Here is a 17,683-nt window from a genome sequence, read left to right as displayed (position 1 = left end):
ATGTGTGTGTGGGTATGTGCATGTGATGTCTGTGGAGGCCAGAAGTGTGGGATCCCCCAAGCTAGTTCCAGTAAGCTGTGAACCCCAGGACGTGTTCTTAACCACTGAGCCATCTCCCCAGCCCCTGCCTCCTGAAGAACGGTATAAAGCTTCTCTCGGATAGGCTGGGCCATACCCTTTTGGAGGTAATAGTGTTACAGAACTTGAGGCTGTGGGGGGGCCCTGGTTCCTCTGGATCACCTCGCTCCTCAAGGCTGCATAGCTGGTGTGGAGGTGACAAAAACTGGAAGTGCCTCGGGTCTTTGGAATATCTTACAGGGGACAACTACTCCTGTAAATAGGGATGCGACTACGTCTTTCGGTTCTCATTTTTTAATTCACCAGGTTTGGGTCACTATGTTTTGGCTTTTTCTTTTTGTTTATGTTTGGGCAGGGAGGAATCTCGTACCTGAACAAGCTAGAAAAGTCTACAGAGTGAGCAGCCAGGGGAATCCAGTCCTTCTGGAAAGCTGCTCAAAACACTGGGTCACGCTCTTGGGTCAGCAAACCAAGTGTGTGATTTGGAGTTTCGCTGCTATCAGTTGCTACGGATGTAATTTTCACCGGCGGCTTAAGATACCCTTGTAGATACAAAAGTAGAAATGAAGGTGGGTTGGGAGCTCGGTTAGGTCAATGGAGGTTTCCGGGAGCCGCCCTTTGGGGCCCGAAGCGCTTCCCCCCCAGTCTGCAGAGGGCGCTGTGGGCGCCTCCGCCACACGGCCCCGAAGCCTCCCCGGGGAGGAGCCTCTCCTGTAGCCGCCGCCGCCTCCGCGATTGCAAACCCGGAAGAAGCCTCTGTTTGCTGGACTGTACCGGCCGGCTTGGCATTGCCATGCAGCTCGAGGAGGTAGGTCTGGTTCCCGCTCCAGCGAGGGAGCCGAGACTGACCCGCTGGCTGCGGAGAGGCAGTGGGATCTTGGCGCACCTGATAGCTTTGGGCTTCACCATCTTTCTGACTGTGCTGTCCCGGCCAGGAACCAGTGAGTGTGCGGGGAGGGAGGGGCGGGGCTATGAGAGGGGGCGGAGCCTAGGTGCTGGAGGGGCTGCTTTGGGCACGCTCGGATACGAGAAACCTAGACCCTCAGCTGAGGAGGGGCGGGTCGAGGAGTGGTTGTAAAGGCGTAGTGGGTGGGTCCCCGGAAATCCTGGGAGGGTGGGACTTGAAAAGACAGAACTGACACTTCCTTAGAATGAGGTCCCTTATGGAAAGGCGCGGGGAGGGTCTCGGACAGACTAAGGTCTACTCTAGGACTGGGCTGGCAGCAGATGCAGAACTCAGGCCAAGGTGGTATAAGGGCCCCTTGGCCGCTACCCCTTTGCGGTGAGTTCCTGATTCTTGCTTAGGCTTGAGACGGTATGCTGACCTTTCCCTTGTGGCCAGATTTTTGCAATATCAGTGATGTCCAGCTGTCAGCCTGCTCTCTTTGATTCTTACTTAGGTCTTTTCTCCTGGCACCCTGTGTTCATGGCCTTGGCGGTGAGTTTGAATATACTTACCTTAACCCTTGGGGAAAGCATTCAGTTTTTCAGCCTTTCTAAAGATCAGAGAGATAGGGTCAAAGAAGGCTTCATCTTTCCCTGAAACCTATAGGATTGGGGGAAATGTAGTAAACTATCAGGGGCTTGATTTGGGGAGGGGCTGTTTCTCCTCGAGGGTCTGAAAGGAAGAAGTGAGAGGGATGTTATCAAGGTCTTGCTGTTCTGTGGTCCAGAAAGGGCGCGTGTGAGGCAGGAAGTCCCTTTAAGCTCCCATGTTTTTCTGGACGTGGGATAAGACCTCCTTTTTCTCGGGCCCCAGGCAGAGCAGAGGTTCACTGACCTTCTGTGTTTACAGTTCTGTCTCTGCATGGCTGAAGCTATCCTACTCCTCTCACCTGAGCACTCCCTGTTCTTCTTCTGCTCTCGAAAGACCCGGATTCGACTGCACTGGGCAGGGCAGACCATGGCCATCCTCTGCGCTATCCTGGGTTTGGGCTTTATCATCTCCAGCAAGATCCGCAGCGAGCTGTCCCATATGGTGTCCTGGCACAGCTGGATAGGAGTTCTGACACTCGTGGCCACTGCGGGACAGGCACTGTGTGGGCTCGGCCTCCTCTGTCCGCGGGCAGCCCGGGTCTCAAGGGTGGCTCGTCTCAAGCTCTACCATCTGACCTGCGGCCTGGTCGTCTACCTGATGGCTACAGTAACAGTGCTCTTGGGCATGTACTCAGTGTGGTTCCAGGCCCAGATTAAAGGTGCAGCCTGGTACCTGTGCCTGGCACTACCGGTGTACCCAGCCCTGGTGATCATGCACCAGATCTCCAGCTCCTACTTGCCAAGGAAGAAAGTGGAAATGTGAATGCCTCCAGACTCTGAGCCTAGGCGGGATTCTTGGACTTCAGCAGTTCCTTGGCACACCTCAGAGGCAGACGATGTTTTGCACTGCGTGGTTGAGCCACAGGGTGCAGAAACCCTAGCTGTTACTGCTGAGGGATGATCTGGTGGGCTCCAATGGGGGAAATGTACTACTGGGTGCAAGTGGAAGGTTCTGGAGAACCTGAAGCCTCACCTTGATGGGATACAAAAGTATTAGGTGGTGGTGCTGATGGTGACGGTGGTGATACTATTTGCTTGTGGAGTTCCTGTTGGTTATGAATGACAGCCACAGACAGATATCGGGGTCCCTTTGGAAAGGCAGTACTGTGGAGAGCCCGTGGTCTCTTTGGCTGTGCTGTACAGTCGCCCTTAGACAAGCTCCATATCTCAGGACCTCAGTTTCCGCATCCTTTAACATTCAGTGTCTGGCAGATTGATGTTACTGAATACCCCCTTAGCTCTGGACCATGTGAACAGCTCAGGATGTAATTCTCTCCTCCATGCTTCCTTCACTCCCCTGGAAGGACAACTCTATACCTGCATCCTTCAGAAATCTGTGCTGGCTCCACTCTTGAGCCAAGGAACAAGGGCCACGAATCATGGAAAAAAGGGACCGAGTTGAGGGTCCCCTAGACAATAAGATAGTAAAGGCACTAAAGTCACTTTAAAGTTCTTTGGAGGAACAGAAGGGCATTGTCCTTAACCAAGCCCCAGACTCCTGGCCTCCTTAGCTCAGCTAAGAACTTCCTTCAGGCTACCTCTGGGTCTAGATTGTAGAGTCTGGGCATTCTCTCGACATTCATTCTCAGGGCATCTGACACTGCCTGTAGGACTTAGAGTATTTACTTAGCACATTGCTCCAGGGAACTATTCTTAGGCTTTCGGAACAAAATAAAAACCAGGGAGTGGCCGGGCAGTGGTGGCACACGCCTTTAATCCCAGCACTCTGGAGGCAGAGGCAGGCGGATCTCTGTGAGTTCTAGGCCAGCCTGGTCTACAAGAGCTAGTTCCAGGGAGACGCCATGCTTAGCTCTCCCGGGTAGACTCGACAGCTCTGCTCTCTGGAGCAGAGGCCCTGCTTCGCTCTCCCAGGCAGCTCCGACTCAGGATGGACGTAGGCTAGAATCTTCCTGGTAAGCGCACCTTGGGGTGCTTACACACATTATTAGAAATGGGCTAGTCCAGGTGCAAGAGTTAGCCGAGAAGAGGCTAGATATAATGGGCAAGCAGTGTTTAAAAGAATACAATTTGTGTGTTGTTATTTCGGGCATGAGCTAGCAGGCGGCCGGGGTGCTGGGGACGCAGCCCCGCCGCTCCTATTTCAAGAGCTAGTTCAAGGAACTCGGTGTCTCCCTGGTTGTCCTTCCCTTCTGGCCATTTAAGTTTTCCTTAGCTGTTCCCTGCCAGCCCCTTGGCTTAGGAGTGGGATGATTTTGGTAACAACTGGGCTCTCTTCCCTGCCAAGATACCTCCTTGGTCCAGCTGAGTTCCTCAGAGCATCCTTAGCGGTGAGGACTGGATGTCAAACCGCTTAGCTGTGGTGTGGGTCAGTCCAGGAGACAAACCCTTTATAGATCCTAATAAGGAGTAGAGATTGCTGAGCCAGGAAATGTCCTCACCCAGCTTTCTTCCTGGGAGGCAGAGCCCATCAGAAACTATGGGAGGCCTGCAGTATAGGGGCTTGAGCACAGACAAAGGAGAAGTATCTGTTCTATGTCTCGGATCCTCTGAAGATTTAAGGCCTCCTCTCCAGGTAGCTCAGAAATTAGGCGGGTGGGATTCAATAGTATGGGGATGGGGACCCTAGGGCTGAAGTGGCCTCTTAGTGGCCCTCACTGTGCTTTTCCTCAGGGAGATAGCATCTCTCATAAGTTGTCTAAATACAGCTTACTGAACAGAGGCTCCTGCAGCGCAGAGGGAAACCATTCTTGTCTTTTTCAACGCCTGCTCTCCCTCTCAAGCTGTCCAGTGTGCTTTAAGCGTGGAATGGTTACTGGGCCACATGAAAGAGGGTCTCACTAGGGTCACTTTGATGTAGGGCTCTGTCTCCTTCCCATATCAAGGCCCGTGCTGGGGGCTCCCCAGGGTGGGCCAGGTAAGGTTCAGCAGCTCATTCTCAGAGATAGAGGCGATGCCGGAAAGCCTGAGTCTGCCTGAGGTGTTGCCTCTTCCCAGGTGGTGCGGGGGCTGGTGGGCGGGCGGGCGGGCAGGCGTGCTGACAGCCGGCAGTTTGCGTGGGCTGTGCCATCTGATGTCTATTCCCAGCCCCGGGAAGAAGGGGAGTCATTTATATTCTGCAGGAAGAAGGGACCCAGCTGTCGCTTCCTCTGACCAGTGGGCCTGGAGGGCATCGGTGCAGAGCAGAGAGGAGGGCACAGGTAGCAGTGGCCTCCTGCTTAGGGATCTGACCGCAGTATAGGGAGCAGGTCACCAGGATGAGCCCTTCTTGCTGGTAGGCCAGATTTGGGTGGGGGGCGGGAATTCCCTCCCCTCCTGTCTTTCCACTTCTCCTTCACCACCTGCCCCTCACATCCTGGGGCAGCAGCTGGATAACCATTAGACCTCAGTGCCAGGGTACTCTTCCTCCAGCTGGGATCTGTGGCTGCCGGCTGCATATGCCTGCTGGCTGTGTGCTCCCTCTTCCCACTGTCTGCCCCTTCCTCTTTGTATCTTCCAGTGTCTGGATACTACCTGGGCTTCTTGGCAGAGAGGCAGAGACCATGGGGGGAGGGGACGTGACTGTCCTTTTCCAGTGTTCCTTGACTAGGGGAAGCTGCTAGCAGTCAGCCTGTTTTGCTTTTGAAAGTGGGGTGGGGGATGATACTCAGGATGCTCAAGATTTAAAAGTCGCCCATCATTTGTACAAATTTCCATATCGTGCTAAGTCCTGATTCCATATTTGATTGTGTTCCAAGCTTGATTATACTCAGATTCAACCTTGAGGGCATTAGAAAGATAGTTTTGTATTAAATCCAAATGGTAACCGGCATACTGTTCAGGTTTGGAGCCCTCTCAGAAGCCCCTTTGTTCCTGGATCCTCCCTTGGGGTCCCATTGGGGCTGGGGGTGGCAGTGAATGAGTGACAGGAGTTCAGCCTCAGAACTCCTGCTTCCTTCTCTGGCTGGCATCCCCATGCAAGCCAGGCTGCGATCACTCGTCAGCCTGTGCTTGCTCTCCCCCTCCCAAGGCAGGCCACCTTTCCTCCGTGACATTGGCCTGCCCCGTCTCATTGTCCCCACCTTTCCACCCCCATGCACGGCTGGGCTGCCGTGGGTCTTGTTTTTCAAACCTCACTGTGGGAGATCCAGGCATTCCCCCCTGAGCCAGCTGGCTGCTGTGCCAAGGCCTGTTCAGAGTTAATAATAATCATTAGTTGAATGGTGCCGGGGCCTTTCAGCTCCAGATCTCTAAGCACTTGCAGGCTGAGTCAGCCAGCCTTCACCTTCCCCCCCTCTCCCTGGGTTTTGGAGTGTAACAGCATGGGAAGGCGCTGTGGGAGAGGGAATTGGGATTCTTGCTGCCTGACCATGCCTGAGGATTTTCTCTGAGAGTAAGCAGTGAGCCAGGGCACACAGAGAAGGCAGAATGCTCATCTGAGACCACCATGGCTGTGGAAGCTGATGACCCCAGACCTCTAGAACTTTGGTGTACTTACCTTGACCTCTGTGGGACACTCCACCTGAATGCCCTTAAGCAAGTTCAGAGCACAAGGAAGTCTCTGGGTTAGTACCCACCCCAAAGACCCTTGTCTGTGACTGGCACAGAGAACCTGTGTGTCGTGAACGGAAAGGTGTGCCAGCTGGATACTGGCAAGGTTGCTGTATGAGTGTCTCAGCTCCTGACACTGGGTGGCACGGACAGACTGTTTGCTTCTCATCCTACCTCATAGGGATGTTGTGAGGGCTAGACAAGGGAACAAGGTTCAAAGCATTAAACAAATGGAAAGCAGATGGGTTGTTCTGTCCTTTTCTCTTCCTGAGCCTGGCTTTATGCCTCCTAAGGAGGCAATAAACTGTGGGAGATGATGCTCAGGGGGACCCAAACCTCGGGGGCTCTGGGGGCCATGTAACAGTCACGTTTCTTACTTTTGGATGCAAGGTCATCCTATCTCCCTGCGAGAGGGGCCACCAAGATCATGGTTATTGAGGTTTGTCTTACATAGTGCTTGCCCAGTGTGGTCGAGCCATAGGGCTGATGGCAGATCTGCGTCCCTACAGCTTGCTCCAGGTCTTATCGGAAGAGTAAGGTCTCAGCCCAGGGCTTTGGCTGTAACTTATCTAAATCACTCCTTCCTAACTCTGCCCTTCTAAAGGAAGAGTAGGGCACAGAGAAAGGGAGGACCAATAGTAGTGATCACTACAGCCAGACATGGTGGTGCACACCTTTAATCCCAGCACTCAGGAGGCAGAGGCAGGCAGATCTCTATGAGTTCAAGACCAGCCTGGACTACTAAGTGAGTTCCAGGACAGCCAGGGCTAAACAAAGAATCCCTGTTTCAAAAAACAAACAAACAAAAAATAGTGGTGACCACTGCACAACACCCTGACCGTTTCCCCTCTGTAGCCTCAGGCTGATGTGGGATTCCCCTCTGTATGCTGTTAGTTGATACAGTTTCTGTGTGGTTATTTCAGGAGTCTGGGCAGTGGGGAAATGAACAAGCAGTGTCCTACCGCATCAGGCCTATGCTCTAAGGACTGGGGATGTGGTACTGTGAGGCACATGTCTTCTGGCTTTCAGGGGTCCACAGCTTAAGGTTCCCTTTCCTGTCTTAGGCTCTTGGAGTAAGACCATAGTCTCCTCTCATGAAAATGCTTTGCTGGAATTATCACACAAGCACTCATACACACATGCGCGTATGCACACACACACACACACAATGCACACACAAAGCAATTCTATGTAAACTTTCATAGTTAAGAGGAAGGACACTTTCCATTCCATTTGTCTGAGGGCAGGCAGCATTTGGCCCAGAGTAGATGAAGGCAAGCAGAACCAACAGTAGCACGCAGGCTTGAACATTTGTCTTTTTTATCTTAATTGTTTTTCTACCCTAGGATCCAGGAATGAAACACTAGTCTAGCCTTAGCCATTCTTGCCAAAATGGCACAAAGAAGACAGTACCTCAAGGTGGAAGGTCAGGGCCCCCCAGAACTGCCCTGGAGGGAGGGTTGGAAGTAGATGGGCAGCACTGGTCAGGGCTCAGGCAAACAAATGAGCTCTGGTAGGACCGCCTTATCCCAGAAAGCTTGGCTGGTCACAGATGTGCTCAGAGAACAGCCATTCATTATTAATCAGCCCGCAACCGTCAGAATTTCCCAACGAGGCTTTTGATCCATCTTGGAGCAGATGAAGGACCATTTCAGGCTAGTCTATGGTATCTGGGGGTTGGTTTTGTGTAGCTGGTGACAGGAGTGGCTGCTGGCACCCTGTCTTTGGAATAGGTTCTCAGTTATCTAGCAGTGTGGCCTTGGAGTGACACTGAGACCCACACCTAAGGTAAACCAAACCAAGTGAGGGAGCCGTGGGCGTGAGGGGAAAGAAGTGCACAGCACTGCCTGGCTCCAGTCCCCTCCAGCCCCGGTGCACATCACCTTATTTATGCCAGTGCCCACGTCGCCTAGCAGGACTGTGTCGCCTGGTTCACTGAAGGATGGTGCTCAGGCCATAGTTCTGTGTCCTCTGTGCTCCAGGGACAGTAATCAGGCTGGCACACACCGGAAGGGAAGGCCTCAGGACACTTCTAAGGATCTTGGCCATTTGATATCTTCTGCCCGTCAGTGTCTGAGCGTGATGAAAGGGCCTGACTGGCAGTTTTAGCCTTCTCTTTCAAAACCCTGGGAGAGGAAGCAGCTAGCACAGACTCCCTGGGGCCTGACCAAAAAAGCCAACTGTCCTTACTGCAGGGCCTGAGCTTTTTTTGCCATGTGGGTGGGGAAAGTACAGCATCACCATCGGTTGCCTAGGAGACAAGATAAGTGGTACAAATACAGAAAGGGGAGGAGTTGAGAGACCAGGTGGAAGAAAGACTAGGCTAGCCCATGCACTGGACTCTCATTCTGGCACATCGGCCTTCTCTGTTCCCCCTGAAGTGCTGTCTGAGGGGATGAGGCAAAGTCTTGCAAGACCCGACAGACAAACTGCATAGCCTAACCACGATCCAGGAAGCTTGTAGCTTAGCAGTGGGATGAGCAGAAAAAGCAGAAGAGATACAGGTTTGGAAGGCGAGAGAGCTCAGAAAACGTAAGGGGAGAAGGAGAACGCAGTCAGTCTTCTCGGCCTGCTCTCGACCAGCACGGTCCTCTCAACCAGGGGCTCAGCCAGAGCAAAGGCAACTTTGTAAAACAGAAAATACACAGAGGTGGACTATGGGAGAGCTCTGACCTCGACATCTGTATTTCACTTGCTGACTTGATGGGACTGGCAGAGTTCCTCCCAAAGTGAGAAAGACAACTTCCCAGACAGAAGAGGACTGCAGTGGTTCAATTTCATACACAGAAGAGGTTAGGGTATTAGATCTCTTCTCCTCTCTGGTCTCCCATCCAAGTACAAACCAGGATCGACCCTACTTAGCTTCTAAGATCAGCTGAGATCCGTGTAGGGTGGTAAGGGCCTAGACCTCACCCTCTTGGGATCTACCAGGACAGTCCCTTACAGAAGCCCCAAGAGGCCTAGTCAGGGTATAACCCAGTTCAGTTTCTGACAGGGTACGTCTATAAGAAAAAGTAAAAATTCCATCTTTTTTTTTTCTATGCTGCAGAATACTTACTGCTCGTGAAGAAGTCATTGAGTATTAACATACCCATTAGATGAATATGCTTTTAGCCCAAGATGAAAATATCCTGGTAATAATCAAAATTTCATGAAAGTGAGCTGTTTCCCACCGTTTAAAAAAAAAAAAAAAGCCACCACCCAACCCGAGCATTTTGCCATTGTACCAATTAGGAAGCTTGATCTGGCCTTTCAAGAGAAGCCTGCAGGGAAGCAAACTCCTCCTTGGGGATTTAGACAATCGTCATGTGTACTAGCTCTAGCCCAGGGTATCTGCACTCTCGCTTGCTCAGGCACTGTGACGCTGCTTCTGAGGCTCTCTCAGCGGTAGGGAAACTATGGCTGTGGGGCAGAACCCCTGCCTGATTTTTTTTTAATTTATTTTTTTATTTATTTAATTTTTTTTTTTTTTTTTTTTTTATTTTCGAGCCAGGGTTTCTCAGTAGCTTTTGGTTCCTGTCCTGGAACTAGCTCTTGTAGAGCAGGCTGGTCTCGAACTCACAGAGATCTGCCTGCCTCTGCCTCCCGAGTGCTGGGATTAAAGGTGTGTGCCACCACCGCCCGGCTCCCCTGCCTGATTTTTGTGTGGTCTGTAAGACTGGTAACTTTGACTTTTTTTTTTTAACTTGTTGAAACAAATTCAAAAGACATTAACATTTTAATGCCCACAAGTAAAATTTCACTGGATGTTATATTTTGGCAGCAGTTTGAATGAGTTCCTAAAAGATTCATGTCCTAGATGCTTGGACCCCAGGGTGGTAGAGCTGAAAGGTGGAACCTTTACAACAGAGGGTCTAGTGAGATAATTAGGTCACTGGGGGCATCACCCTTAGAAGACATTACTGTAGTTCTCAAAGGAGCCTGGATTTGTTCTTAAGAGCAAGCTGTTATAAGAAGAGCAACAGACCCCTGAATCTTTCTTGCCTCCCGTCTCAGCACGTGATCTCTTCTGCATGTCCTCCCGTTACTGTGATGTCATACACCATGAGGCCCTCCTGACGTGCACAACAAAGACTCCAGATCTTGGCCTTTAATCCTCCAAACTGTAAGCTAAGTAACCCTTTTTTTTCCTCATAAATCACCCTGTCTTGGGCATTTTACTCTAACAAACAGATTACCACACCGGGACAGAACCACACTTGTTCATCTACTTACTGTTTGTGGGCATTTGTCTGCTAGAGCCGTGCAGTTGAGGCTGAGGAAATGGTGGAGCCTCTAAGGCCCAAAATATTTACTGTCTGGCTTGTAAGAAAAAGTCTGCCATTCTCTTGTCTATCTTAATACTTGGATGATACCTATTTTACATTTAATTTCTAGACGATGCAGACAGCAACACTTAGAAGATTCTCTTTAGATACGTCACGCCCTTTTGAAGTGTGCTGGTCCCGCCCACAGGCTAAGATAAATAAACCATCCACAAACTGCCAGAGCAGAGACTCAAGCCAGGTTTAATGGTCACTGTCTAGTTACAGAGCCTGTTGGCTCCGAGGTTTGCCAGCCTGGTATACACAGTGGGGGAAGAGTCCTAGACAGAGGAGAGAGGAATTACAGAGGCAAGAACACACACAAAACCGGAAAGTTGGCTTTCTCCCCAGATGGGTCTACCCTTTCCTGGCCTCTTCCAGGGGCCCCATACATTCAGTAAAGAAAAAGATCACCGACTGTAGAGCCCTGTGACACCCTGTCTCCAGAGACACCTGCATCTCCCTCCTGGGAGACACAGTTTGTGGGTGCATGTGGGGTGAAGGTCAGCCTTTCTTGTATCTACACTTGTCAGCTTTCTTTCCGAGGTCTAATGGGATCATACATGTGGGATACAGATACACATACATACCCCCTACAAGGAGAGAGTGAACTGAAACCACAAGAGACCAGTCAGTTAAATGTCCTGGTGGTGTCCAGACATGTCCTCCAGGTGTTTTGACCTAGGGCCCAAGTTAGCAGACGTAGTAGGGAGAGTTGGGGCTACAGAGTAGGACTTACAAAGACAATGGCCCTCCTGGCCCTCAGGAGCTCAGCTGGAATGCCCCCAAAGGAAAACTTCATTTGACCTCCATCAGAAATAGTTTCACATCCCCAGATGGTATCAAGAGAGGAAGCTGCCAAACAAGACATTTTCCCATTTCCTGATGAGTCTGAGGTCAGAGGTCTGGCTCTTGGACCTCTGGTGACAAAGTCCCCATTAGTCTTTGGAACACAACCAGACAGCGTTCCTCTCCAACCCTTGTCTATCAGGACAGGTAACAAAGGAAGAACAACTCAGAGCTGCTTAGCCACGACCAGCATCCTTTAGGGTCCTTCGCTGCTCTGGTTCGAGCTTCCTGTCTCATATATGTGTAGTCTTTAAGGAGGGCATCTGAAGAGTCTGACGAAAGCTGAGGCCTCCCCACCCCTTCTCCCAAAGGCTTCAACGTGTGGTTCCCCTAACTCTGACCTCTGCAGAGGAGTTATTCAGAGCCATGGAGATGTAGGTAAACTTCAGGGTGTTCAGAAATTAAAGGACAAGAGATTGTGCAATGGAGAAGCCTGGCATGGTCACCATCTCTCCTACAGTGCAAGAAACTTGTGCGTGAGAAGTTGTGCACACAGGTGGAGGCCATTCTAGAGGGGGCCACAGACTCACTGTCCCGGTGGAGGTCAAGGTGCTGGTGTGCATGCAGACCTACAAGCATGCAGACCTACGAGCATGCAACTACTTAAGGGGAATCGCTGCACCTCTCTCTTGACAAAACTAGGTTACTAATAAAGGATGGACAGCAGCCTTGAGATCCCAGGAGCAGACGGGGGACAATGTTTACTTTGGTTTCTCTTCCCCGGTCCTTATAGGCAGCCTGGCAGGCCCTCCTGGCACTAAGCAGCCCGCACCATAGGTAAACAACACCTCTTAGAACCTAAAAAGCAGGTCAGGAAACTGGAGGACCTGGACAACTTCCAACTACAGGAAACAAGGGAAAGAAAAGACACTGAAAAAGACCAAAGCTGGGCAACACTTTCACCTCTGCCCTGCTCACCCCCCTTCCAAAGTTCTGGGGCTTGCAGGATGGTCAAAGGGTGCTGGGTATAGTTATCTTTGTACCCAAAGCATTTTGCAAGCCTGGATGGAAGCTAAGGCTGGGTTTGTTTTTAAGTCTCTCTCTGACAGCCACAACTGCACTGATCCCCACCCCCACAACTGAGAGGGATGGTTTGGGGGAACTCTTCCTTTTCAAAGTTTCGTGCCCCTTACACCTCTATTGCAAGACTGGTGTGGAGGGCAGGACTCTAAGTCACACTCTGTAGCGCCATTCTGGGACAGACACGACTAGGTTCCAACCTGCAGATAATAAAATCCCACACTTCAGCTTTGCAGCAGGAGGGAGGCAGCCTTATTGGCAGCGAGACATAAATGCTGGGCCCTAACTCCAGACCTAGTCTAACTGAGCAGGACCAGACTTTACTGGACTCCTCCCTTTGTGGAGCAGCATAAGGTAGAAGGCTCAGAACCCCACCTGAGTTGATTAGAAGGTTGACTGAAGAGAGGGCACGTACAGAAAATCAGGTAGGTCTGCTACATCGAAGAGGCTGGTTTTCCTCATCCTGTCAGGGAGAGTGGCCCTTAGGCCACACTGGCGGCAGGTTTCCACAGTGCTCTACCTTCAGCATCCCCTACTGTGGTCCCAACAGACATACACTGGGAGTCACATACTAATCAAGGCTTTCTCCCAGCCAGGAAGTTTGCTTACCTGGAATTTATGTCCTATCTACATATTTTACGCTATGACAGGAACCCCTTAATTCATTCTGTACCTATCTGTGCCACTTGCCCCGGGACAAGGCATAGACACCACATCCCATATTGCTGCCATGACTAACAGGCAAGAGGCCAGACTCCTGCAAAAATCCACCTACTCAGGACTCCCAGGGAAAGAGGACGGCTTTCTCGAGGAGTCTCACAGCAGCTTTAGGCGGTGCTATAGATCCAGGCCTCCATCTTTCCCTGACTCATTTTCCAAAGGTTTCCAACCCCCACTAGCTCTGAATGTGACTTCCTGACCAGAGAAGATACCGCAGCATCCCAGCATGGCTCCTGTGGAAGCTCCCCCAACACACACAACTTCACAGGTGTGGGTGGGCAGAGACAGAAAAAAAAATTGTTTTTCAAATGGTTTTCTCTTAAGGAGCTAGGGATGACCTCAAAAAAGTTTAGGGAATCTGCTCTTCCCCTCACCCCTTTCTTCATTCCCATCCAACTCAGACGCGTCCCTCCTCCTCTACCACACTGAGAATAGCCAAGGCTTTGGGTAGGGGTGTGGTGTCTGCCTGAGGATTAATATATCCGTATGTGAAACTCACGGCATCCACACCGTCACTGGGGTCTTGCCTGCTCTTGTGCCCATGACCAATTCCCTGGTGGTCAGGAAGAACCCACTCCCTTGGGCAGCCAGCCCTCTCTTCCATCCCCTCCTATCCCTCAGAGGTAACACGGCCTCTCCTGGGGCAGAACCTCCCCACCAACCTATCCTGCTCACACCACAATGGGCGTATCAGAGAAAACCGAGCTGACCGACTCAGGATCTGACATCCTCCGTTGGCCCTTGCCTGTTGCCTCAGGCACCGGCAGAGTGTTGCCTGGCTTGAGTTTGCCATTTTGACCCTGCCCGGGTCCAGCAGGTTCCAGGAAGGCCACCCGCCGGTCAAAACCATCATCTTTGTCCCCACCAGCCATGGGATCATGGTTGGGTGTGGTACTGAGCATGGAAGAACTGAGGCTATCCCCTTGATGGCTGGAAGGCTTCTCCACACCCCGGCACCAACAGCGGCAAGGGGTGAGGTACAAGTATATGAGAACCAGAACCACACTGAGGATACAGCCCACCAGGGTGGTATAGGCCGTGTTGAGGGTGTCATGGTGTCCGTGCAAGGTGAAGTTGTACACTTTCAACTCCACAGACAGTGTCTCGTTGAAAGTCTCCCCCATGGCGTAGCAGGTGTACACACCGCCATCATCAGCCTGCACCTTCTCAAAATGAAGGCTGCCATCCTCGGACACGGTCACTGTGCCGTTAGCCCCCTGGTTTAGCACCTGTTCATTGCTTGGCGTCACCCACACTTTGGTCATCCCTTGCTGTTTGGTGTCACACTTGATGGTCAAGGTATCTCCCAGGTGGGCCTCCCAGGCGCTCTCCTTGTACTCGCTGCAGTTGAAGAAATCCAGACTAAAGACATTGTGCAGCTCCTTGGAATACATGCAGTATAGATCCTCCTGGAAGTCAACCACGGAACTCAGCTGCCGGTACTGCCAGTGCGAAAAGAGCTGGTAGAGCTTGCAGTCACACTCCAGGGGGTTGTTGTGCAGGTACAGCCCGTTCTTGACCCACGCTGGCAACTTCTGCAGGTCGGTGAACGGCAGCTTCTTCAGCTTGTTGGAAGACAGATCCAAGAGCATAAGTTTGGGTAATTTGTTTCCATCCTTGATCAGTTCCAGAGGGAAGCGAGTGATCAGGTTCTGGCTCAAGTAGAGTTTCTGCAGCTGGGCCATGTCCTCAAAGGCATACTTGTCCACCACCCCGATGCGGTTGTTGTAGAGCAATAGCACTTCCAGGGCGTGCAGATCGCTGAACAGGAACTCATCCAGCGTGTGAAGATGGTTGGAGGAGAGGTCCAGGTACCGCAGGTTGGGTACCGGGATGAAGGCCTCGGAGGAGATAAAGTTCAGGTGGTTGTGGCTCAGCAGCAGCGAGTGCAGGTTCATCAGACGGGTGGGGGTCCACTCGGCCCGCAGCCGGCTCAAGTTGTTGTGGCTGAGGTCCAGAAGTGCCGTGTAGCTGGGCAGAGACTGGGGTACATTGGGCAGCTGCTGCTTGGAGCAGCTGAGGATGTTGCTGGCGCACAGGCAGTTGGCGGGACAGCTAACCACAGATCGGCCAGCCCTGGCTACCTCAAAGAGGAGCAGGAATAAGGAGAGCAGCAGGAGCCAGAGGCCTCGCAGGTCACGCTGGGGTTGCATAGTGTCACTGGGGAGAGCGAAGAAGGCCACCGGAAGATCTGGGAGGAAATCACCCCGGCATGTTCTGGTGGAGTATGGAAGGGTCACTTTCACTACAGGCTTGAGAGAAAGAAGATGGGTTTGTAGTCACCAAGGACTCAGGAGAGGTGGACCACCACTCCCACTTTCCCCTCCTACCCCGGCCCCCACCCCCTTGGTCGAACAGAAAGAGGAAGCGATCCCAGGTAGTTCCCAGGCACAGTGCCGGCAGACTGTGGGCTCAAAATACTAGGCATTAGAGGCATTGGCGCAAAGGCCCCGTGGGCTGGGGTCGCGGGTTTAGAGTGAGGGTCTGCACAGCGTGTCACCAGCGGCGGTGGTGGTGGGGTGTCACAGGGATTGCACACTCGAGGTTTGGAGGCGGGGTCATTAGGGCCTTTCCCGAGGAGCCCAGGGAAGGTCAACAAGGTACCGGGCTAGGAAGGGCCGAAGGTTTCCCAGGCCTGTGGCGCGGGCTCCCTCCCCAGAACCTCCGGTCACTGCACCTGCTCTGCGAGGATGCGTCTCAGCCCATGGCCAGTCCGGGAGCTCCGTCGCGGCCTCCCCCGTCCGCGCCTCCCGGGCCGGCCTGTCACGGCGCCCGGCGTAAGCAGGGGCCCGCGCCCGGCGACATCGCCTGCGTTGAGGAACTTGCTGGGTTCCGCGCTGTCCACCCGCGCCGCCGCCTCGCCTTGACCGCCGCGCCCGTCCTCCCGAGCCCACGCACGACTGCTGCCTCCGGATCCACTGGCCAGGCGTGGAGCAGTGCGGCGAGCGGGAGACGCCGCGATCCCAGCCGAGGGAGCAGCGTGGGGGCAGCGAGCACCGCGCGCGCGCCCGCCGCCGCCGCCAGAGCCTTGGGGCGCGTGCGCGCGGCGGGGGCGGGGCGCACGTGCGTGTGTTTGTCTCCGGCTCCCGGCGGACACGCGGGTCGCTGGCTCAGGGGTCACTTCCTCTGCGAATCTGTGCTGGCACAGAGCTAGCCACCGAGGCTCCTTAAGCACCTCTCCTCTCTTGTTCCCCTTTCTCCATCCTCATCAAGCCCCAGTACCTCTCCTCCTGCTCAAACCCGCTGGCAGGAAAAGTTAAGTCTAACTGGAGCGAGTTCGCTGGAGCCAGCGAATTGACTCCGGTGCAAGAAGCGTCACACGTCTTTTAATTTTCCTAATTAAAGGAATCTGGCTCGACTCCCGCTCTTCAGGGTTGGCGGGAAATTCTTTAGTCTCGTTTTTTGACGTTCCTCCTGATTTTTCCCTGTGGAGCTTGTGAAGTCCCAAAAATTGGGGGAAAGAGCTTTATTGTGTTTTCCTCCATTCTTGATGCCACTAGTCCATACACCCTGGAGTACCACTGAAGAGCACACAGCTCCATGGCCTGCAAGCCTGCTGGGCACGAGTGTCTTTGGGAGGTGTGTCCTTCCTTCCACGGACAACCCATTGTGCTCCCCCTCTCCTCATCCTAAACAGCTCTCACTTGCCTTCTTCCCAAAGTAGTGCCTGGGCTTTCTGACTGTGAGTCCTGCAGTTTCTCTAGTACCCTAATTCTCAAAAATGAAGGTCAGCGGTGGGGCGCTTGCGGTGTTTTCTATAGGGTAATCCCTCAAAGAAGCTGTTAATCAATGTATGATATTGATGACTGGGGGCGGCGTGTAGGACAAATTAAGTCCATTCTTGAGATAGTGCACACCGAGGGAGAAATTACCAACCTTTTCTTTCTACCCACATATAGTATCAAGGCCAAGCCTGAAATTAATGTCTCAGCAGATTAGCTTGCTAACAGCCTTCAAAAGAAAGACCGTCTATCTGCCGCATATGGTTTCCTGTGAATTTAAACGACTGTATTATCTCTTCAAGGGATATTACCACGTTAACTTTATGCACGATTGAAAAGATATTTTCCCCTTTCCCTGTTTAATCCAGGCATGGGTGAAAAAAGTCAGGGAGGGCCGGGCGGTGGTGACGCAAGCCTTTAATCCCAGCACTCGGGAGGCAGAGGCAGGCGGATCTCTGTGAGTTCGAGACCAGCCTGGTCTACAAGAGCTAGTTCCAGGACAGGCTCCAAAACCACAGAGAAACCCTGTCTCAAAAAACCAAAAACCAAAAAAAAGACCTGCAAACTTTTCCAGTACTAGTCCGTGAAAATACGTTGTGCGTTATCATTCGCCTGTTTTACTCAGTAAACTGCCTGTATCACTCAGCACATCATCAAACTATTCCAGATACTCTTTCAGAAATCTCATCTATAATTTAAAGAAAATCCACAAAGTCAGGAGTGACATATTCAAGAAAGAGAGTAATTGCTTTCTTTTGAAAGCAATAGTTTCATTTTGTCATAGTATTGTAACTTACAAGGCTTACTTAATTCGGTCTTAGCATTAGTGTTCAAGATAGATTTTTTAATGTATTAATTTAAAATTATATACCAGTGTGAGTATTTCCACATGCGTGTTTTTGCCTGTGGAATCCAGAAAAAGGTGTCAGCTTTCCAGTAGCTGGAATTAGAGATCATTGTAAGCCA

The 17,683-nt window shown here is 52.0% G+C and overlaps 2 protein-coding genes across 5 annotated transcripts; one reads left to right on the top strand and one right to left on the bottom strand.

Annotated features, from left to right (window-relative positions):
• Positions 1-765: 765 nt before the first annotated feature.
• Cyb561d1 (cytochrome b561 family member D1) lies at positions 766-4,575 on the top strand. 3 transcript variants are annotated; one of them, XM_050120977.1, is made up of 3 exons: positions 766-886; positions 1,479-1,516; positions 1,874-4,575. In XM_050120977.1, the coding sequence occupies exons 2-3, from the start codon at positions 1,505-1,507 to the stop codon at positions 2,375-2,377; spliced, it is 516 nt and encodes a 171-aa protein (XP_049976934.1). In that variant the 5' UTR covers positions 766-886; positions 1,479-1,504; the 3' UTR covers positions 2,378-4,575. The 3 variants fall into 3 exon arrangements, with proteins under 3 accessions (XP_049976934.1, XP_049976933.1, XP_049976932.1); XM_050120975.1 differs by having other exon boundaries at positions 868-1,019; XM_050120976.1 differs by lacking the exon at positions 1,479-1,516 and having other exon boundaries at positions 803-886.
• Positions 4,576-10,592: 6,017 nt separating this feature from the next.
• Positions 10,593-15,999, bottom strand: Amigo1 (adhesion molecule with Ig like domain 1). 2 transcript variants are annotated; one of them, XM_050120970.1, is made up of 2 exons: positions 15,673-15,999; positions 10,593-15,247 (listed from the first exon to the last, which is right to left on the bottom strand). In XM_050120970.1, exon 2 carries the CDS (start codon positions 15,146-15,148, stop codon positions 13,667-13,669), a length of 1,482 nt encoding a protein of 493 aa, XP_049976927.1. In that variant the 5' UTR covers positions 15,149-15,247; positions 15,673-15,999; the 3' UTR covers positions 10,593-13,666. The 2 variants fall into 2 exon arrangements, with proteins under 2 accessions (XP_049976927.1, XP_049976928.1); XM_050120971.1 differs by having other exon boundaries at positions 10,593-15,212.
• Between the last annotated feature and the right edge of the window lie 1,684 nt (positions 16,000-17,683).

The sequence above is a fragment of the Alexandromys fortis genome, unplaced genomic scaffold (genome assembly GCF_014885135.2).
Source record: "Alexandromys fortis isolate MF-2015 unplaced genomic scaffold, M_Fortis_MF-2015_v1.1 scaffold_176, whole genome shotgun sequence".
NCBI classification, from domain to species: domain Eukaryota; kingdom Metazoa; phylum Chordata; class Mammalia; order Rodentia; family Cricetidae; genus Alexandromys; species Alexandromys fortis.
The sequence above is the reverse complement of the archived record's forward strand: the minus strand, read 5'-3'. Positions and strand labels throughout refer to the sequence as shown.

Bases quoted from the DNA above. Each gene is read 5' to 3' on its own strand.
- Cyb561d1 (XM_050120975.1), top strand. From the start codon at position 872: ATGCAGCTCGAGGAGGTAGGTCTGGTTCCCGCTCCAGCGAGGGAGCCG. The intron at 1,020-1,478 runs GTGAGTGTGCGG...ATTCTTACTTAG, and splicing joins GCTGTCCCGGCCAGGAACCA to GTCTTTTCTCCTGGCACCCT. The intron at 1,517-1,873 runs GTGAGTTTGAAT...CTGTGTTTACAG, and splicing joins CTGTGTTCATGGCCTTGGCG to TTCTGTCTCTGCATGGCTGA.
- Amigo1 (XM_050120970.1), bottom strand. From the start codon at position 15,148: ATGCAACCCCAGCGTGACCTGCGAGGCCTCTGGCTCCTGCTGCTCTCC.